Raw genomic sequence first — 6,170 nt, 5'->3', positions numbered from 1 at the left:
CACGAGCGGCGGTTACTTTGAAAACGGATAGATCCCATTTTAACGTTAATCCACTTCATCCAAAGTCAATGTTTATGTTTAAAAAGTATTTATGGATATCTGTCTGTCTGTCTGTCCTGTATCAGTGTCTCATCTTCAGTGCTCACCATTCCTTAAATATATATATTTTTAAAGATGAAGAAAATACACAAAAACAATACAATGCCACCATTTTTCCTACTCCATAATCATTGTTGATTTTTATTGAATGCCTCAATTCATGAAAGCGTCACACAATCACACCATGTCATCTTTACAAAGAATGCAGTCTAAACTACTGACTGACTAAATTAGATTCAAAGAGAGACGCTGCAGGAGATCCTAAACCAACGATCCCAGTGTGATGTAGTGAGATAGTTGATACCAATACACCATTGAACACCTGAAGCTGCCATTAGGGGGCGGCAGTGACCAGTCTATGTTACCCTGGTTCAAGGTTTGTCCAGGAGATGGGAGCAATAATGAAATAGAACCTGTGCAAAGTTCCCTATATTTGCTGAAGTACTGTACTTGAGTGTGCTTCATGTTTTAGTGCATGTGAGTGTGCCTCAGCTCGCCGACGCCGTTCTGTGCTGCTCATATGGCAGTTACAGCGGATAACACCGTCCCGACCGGTGTTGTTGTCATGGAAGCGTAGCACCCACCCTTTTCTGGTTCCCCTTCAGGCAAACACTGTTAGCTCTGCCAACATGGTTTCCGATGTTTTGCAGTGTTAGCACCGTTAGCTGCAAGCCGCCGGCTCAGCTGTCGCCATGTTGAGGCAATAGAAATACTCCCAATCTCATAATTGGCACCTTTGAATGCCACTGCTTACTTTTGCATTATCGTATTAAGGGTTTAACACTTAATGTGCTGTGTACTTTTCATTTCTATCTTTTTTGTTTTTAAAATTAGATTTAAGCTATCTATGCTGATTGATAAGCTGGCAGCTGTCATATTCACATCAGATATTCATTTAATATGACCAACACATCACTGTGACGGCAGGTAAACTTTGATGTTGTCAAACAGCGCAGTGGGATCCTGTAGCAAAGCTGGAAGGTTGCTCCTGTTGACGTAGGCAGCCAAACCCACGGCAGCAGCAGACAGAATCAGAGGCCACATGAAGGATCTCTCGCCTTTGGGGTCGTCACAGGTCCTGGTCTGCATGGGACGAGCCACTCTCTCCCACTGAGTCAAGACGGCCTGGCGGGCTCCGGCCCATCTGCCCGGCCCTCCGAGGCGATACTGGTATGGCGTGTTGGGCCCGAACGCCACGTTGAGTCCCAGCCTGGGATCGGTCAGCAGCAGGCGCAGCAGGTTGGGCCGAACCCCCAGCAGCCCTGCTATCTCATCCATGTAACTGATGTAGTCCACCTGGATGGTGTGTCTCTGACTGTTGACATACCTGGAAGAAAAAAAAGTGACCATGTTACCTTTTGGATCCAAAATGGACAATCGTGAAGTTAAGAAAATGCACAATCCTACCTTCTGGCCATCGTCTCCTGCTTGCACTGGACATCTTTCAACATGGACGCCCCTGAGGGAAGCTTGATGCAGCCTGTTTGTAATCAGAGCTATGGTGAGTTCTTGAATTTTTTGTTTATTTCTTTTTACAGAACCGGTTTTACCTTTAAAGACACGCGTGGCCCACCTGGCCTGCATCTCAGAGATGGGCATAATGGCTCCCAGCGGCTGCACCAGACCGACGATAGCCAGAGTGGATCGTTCCAACTCAGGAGGAAACACATACTTGTACAGAGAGGCTTTGTTCTCCGTCACTGAGAGCACATTCGAGGCCAGGAACGGGAAGGAGAACCTGTATCCTGTGGCAAACACCTGTGAGACGGGAGACTCGTCTCAGTCACACACACCCAAGCAGACTAACTATTAACTGTGTAATAATCAAACCTACCACCAGGTCGACATCCTCCACGACGCTCCCGTCAGCGAACTCCACACTGGAGCCCTGAAACCTGCGGATGTTGGGTTTCACCTGAACCGTTCCTGACAGGATGCGGTTGGGAAGCTCATCGTTCACCGTGGGGTGCTGGCTGAACAACCTGTGGATTTAGGTAATATTGCAAGCATGTCAGTCATAAAACCATTTTTTATAGTGCAGAAGTACTGCGCTCTTGCTGCCGCACCTGTGCTTTGGCTTCAGGTTGTACAGACTGTGATCAAATCTGCGGTTGAGTTTTCTCTCTACGATGCTGCAGTTTAATCCAAAGGGGAGGAGTCGGGTCACAAAGTGAGTAAGCTTGTTCCTGACCATGTCGCGGGGAAGGCCATTGTCTGCAACTCGATTTGCGATCCAGGCCCCCCTCCGAGTGCTTAGATACACCTGTAAATATGAGACAACCAGGGAATAATCGTCTTAAGGTCACAACATCAACGTTGTACGGTTCAGGGATCTAACTCGCAGACCTGCTTGGTGAATCGGCTCAGCTCCACCGCTATGTCTCCTCCAGAGTTTCCTATTCCGAGCACCACCGCCCTTTTATTCCGCCACTCCTCGGGAGTCTTGTAGTCTCTGCTGTGGAAGTACGTTCCCTTGAAGGCGTCAATTCCTCAAGAGGACAGATTTATGACAATCGGACAAAATGCATGGCATGTTCAACATCAAAATATGTTCATTTTTGTGAAAATAAGCTATATAAGCTATAATGTACATAGGACAGATTAAAAACTTGTCTTGGCTGACAGTCTTGGACATTTGAGACCTCAGACACTTATTCATAATGAGGCTAACTATGAGTGGGCATTAGAAGACAAATATGCACAGCAGGTAGATTTTTGTACTGTGGTCTGGCAGCTAAACTCATTTATACTCCAGTGAAAAGCAGATCAAATTAAATTCATCTAAAATACTCCCACCTCCAAAGATAACACATATTAAAGATTTACGAAGACCTGTGTGATTGTGAACCATACTACTGAATGATCCCATTGTAAGCACTTTTTATTATCATGCAACCGCCATAGATATGACAAGGTCAGGCCTTTCCACAAGGTGATCTTAATGGGACAAAGTTCGACTCATAAAATTACATGAACATAATTCTTCCTTCATGCCTTTGAGCAGTCATTCCCAAACACTAGGTCGGGACCCACAGGTGGGTCGCAGCTGATTTTATTATTAAGGGTCACCATACATTTGCCGAATTTCTTCCACAGACTTTTATTTAACATTTGTATTTGCAGTACACCTTTGAGCCACATGAGGGAGTCATGAAGATATGTAGTGAATATGGTCATGATGGTTTGTCATTTTTAAAAACGTTAACACTGCCCTAGAGCACAGAATGTTCTTGAGTAAAAAAAGAGGTAAATGGTACCTGGGAAGTCATGCAGTGGCATGTTGGGGTGGCAGTGATGTCCAATACAGATCATAACGGCATCAAAAATGTGTTTCTCCCTTTTGCCATCCTTGTCCTCCGTCTCAACGTCCCACTGGCCCGAATGAGAGAAATCTGACCTCTGCTTCACATGCAACACTTTGGTCTGGGAGGGGGACACAATTACACAAGGCCTTAACACCTGACTATAAATTCAACCGTCTGTCGTCTTATTTAGCGACATTTTGACATTTGAGATTGGGGTGAAATGTAAGCATCATTTCGAGGACAGAGTTGCATAAAACAAGTCAGAGAAGCATCCTCACATTGAAGCGGATGTGCTTGGTGAGCTGGAAGCGGTCAGCATACATCCGGAAGTAGTCCATGATGAGGGAGTTGTGCATGTAGTTGGGGAAGTGCTCGGGGATGGGGAAGTCGCTGAAACACATCATCTCCTTGGAGGTGTTGATGATGACAGAGTGGTAGATGCTGGCCCTGTCTGGATCTGGATTCTCCTGCAATACAAACACCCAACCAATAATCATCCCAACTTACTTCAATACGCTGTGGACTCACAAGAACCCGACCCACCTGAAACCTCCAGAGACCACCGATGTCATCGCTGCTCTCGAAGCAGACGGGCTCCAGCCCCTCGTCCACACAGCACTTGATACTGGTCAGACCTGAACTACCTGCTCCGACTACTGCCACACGACGAGTCATCCTGCAGCTCTGTGACGGTGGAACCGGGGCAGTCTGATGGAAAAAGAAGATATAACTGATTTGCGTGAGTGTGTGAGTTAAAGGTCTGTTTTTCCATTACGGATCTTTGCAGAAGTGCCCTGAATGCACCAATTAAAAAAGGAAAGGAAAAATCAACTCAAAGCACACAATGTTATTAGCCTCTTTTCTTCATGATTGTGACTTTTGCTACCTGCAGCTATACGACTTCACCAACTGTAGTTAGCAGGATCTGAGCACAATACAGCAGGATGAACATTTAGAGTTGTTTCCATGAATTTAAACAGTACTATGAAGTGTTCGATAGCATACAGTTCATGGTTTGTGTTAAGATAACGTTCGCAATCATACGTTGCCTAGAAACAATTTAAAAATATGTTGTAAACTGTAAAAACAAAATAAATATACAAAAGGGCAGTGCAGGGAGCCTTGCTTTTTCCACCTGCAATTTCGCCGGACTTAATATAATATATAAGTGACTTATAAAAAACATCCTGCCAAAATGTGTTATCAATGGGTAAATGTGCTACAGATACAGAAAACATTTTTCATACCAGACTGTAAACAGGTTTATTTCTACTTTAATGTTGGGCTTTTTAGATTTATGGAGTTTGACTCGCATGGACCCAGCCTCGTGTGGCCATTTGAAGAACTGCAGGTTTTCTAACTTTTAGCTTTAGCTTCATTTCAGGTAATACATTGGTAATAATAATAATAATAATAATAATAATAATAATAATAATAATAATAATAATAATAATAGGATATTATTTTAAAAACCTCACAGCTGATGACATTTTCCATTTAGTAGTTAATAAAAACTAGCATTTATAGTATATAATAATAATAATAATAATAATAATAATAATAATAATAATAATAATACAAAATTAAAGAGAAACTTCAGACGTCAGATTTGAATAGACTGCAGATCTGTTGCCTCTTTTCAGTGTGGATTAGGTGTCTGACAGACACCATAATTCCGTTGGTTAATGTGTATCTAGTGTAGCAACATTTTGAAGAACTTGATTTAATCATACCCCACGAACTATAACCTTGGTTATATAATGCCTATGCAAAACAGCTTCGGGTGTCCTCATGAGCGGTTGAAAGCTTTTTTACGACCGCGGGTTCATGTCCTCAAACATAAATAAACGTGCTTTCACAAAATGCCTCTTGAAGACTGATTTCTCATGAGGGAAGTGCTCTGAAGAATCCTCCGTTTATCTGGTCATCCAGATGGAAACTTTTAAAGACAGATGAATAAATCAAAGCATTAATCACGAAAACATCTGTAAAAGAAAAAAAAACTATAAACAAACAGGTTCCATCTCTTATGATTATATCAGCATTGTACCTATACATTTCTTTTTCAGGCTAAACATGCTGCTTAAAAGCAATCATTTGTTAAAGTTGCATTAAATATCATACAACATCAAGTAAATTGTAACATGTGAAATGAGTTTGTAGCTACATGTGGTACAATGTATGAGATTACTGTTTTTTTGTACATGGCCCCTGACAAATGTTTAACTAAACATATATATTGAACATAATTATATATAATTGCACAGATAATAAAAAAAAAAGTTTATTTGGGGTGGCCTAAGTAGCATATAGAACAATGTATAAGATTACAGGCTGCTTAATCAAATGAACATGCAAGTATCCAAATCACAGTATAGAACAGCAACCCAATGCTTCAAATCCAATACAGAATATACAGTAAACTGTGTATCATGTTGAGTTTGCAGAAACCTGTTTCAAATATCAAATAATGAGACATGACACTTTAACCAAATCCAATTTTCCAATCCACCCACACAAAGCTGCAAATCACTCACCTGGTGTGATGCAAAATCAGAATGTGCACAGAAGGAGGAAGCATGGACTGTTTCCAAGTTAAACTGGAATGTGAACTTTGGCACATCACCTGCATGCAAAACTAACCATAGTTAGTGGCCAATGTTGGACTCCCCTTCTGGAGTATTAAATATCAACAAGACTACAATTTGAGATATTTTTATGAAGTGGATTTAGTAGTTTAATTTCTTTCTTTGTTTAATTTGCTAT

General features: G+C 41.9%; 2 protein-coding genes across 2 annotated transcripts in view; one reads left to right on the top strand and one right to left on the bottom strand.

The window, feature by feature from the left end:
* The window catches only part of prkaa2 (protein kinase, AMP-activated, alpha 2 catalytic subunit), a 456,922-nt gene that overhangs the window by 409,834 nt on the left and 40,918 nt on the right, over positions 1-6,170 (top strand). The window lies entirely within an intron of this gene.
* LOC311015315 (flavin-containing monooxygenase 5-like) lies at positions 781-4,112 on the bottom strand. Its single transcript, XM_084012456.1, has 9 exons — positions 3,948-4,112; positions 3,683-3,871; positions 3,357-3,522; positions 2,446-2,588; positions 2,166-2,362; positions 1,934-2,081; positions 1,650-1,857; positions 1,507-1,579; positions 781-1,426 (listed from the first exon to the last, which is right to left on the bottom strand). Exons 1-9 carry the CDS (start codon positions 4,077-4,079, stop codon positions 1,012-1,014), a joined length of 1,671 nt encoding a protein of 556 aa, XP_083868582.1. The 5' UTR covers positions 4,080-4,112; the 3' UTR covers positions 781-1,011.

Source organism: Eutrigla gurnardus, assembly GCF_963514095.1.
Source record: "Eutrigla gurnardus genome assembly, chromosome: 6".
NCBI classification, from domain to species: domain Eukaryota; kingdom Metazoa; phylum Chordata; class Actinopteri; order Perciformes; family Triglidae; genus Eutrigla; species Eutrigla gurnardus.
The sequence above is the reverse complement of the archived record's forward strand: the minus strand, read 5'-3'. Positions and strand labels throughout refer to the sequence as shown.

Bases quoted from the DNA above. Each gene is read 5' to 3' on its own strand.
- LOC311015315 (XM_084012456.1), bottom strand. From the start codon at position 4,079: ATGACTCGTCGTGTGGCAGTAGTCGGAGCAGGTAGTTCAGGTCTGACC. The intron at 2,589-3,356 runs GTACCATTTACC...TGTCCTCTTGAG, and splicing joins GCCACTGCATGACTTCCCAG to GAATTGACGCCTTCAAGGGA. The intron at 2,082-2,165 runs GTGCGGCAGCAA...CTAAATCCACAG, and splicing joins AACCTGAAGCCAAAGCACAG to GTTGTTCAGCCAGCACCCCA.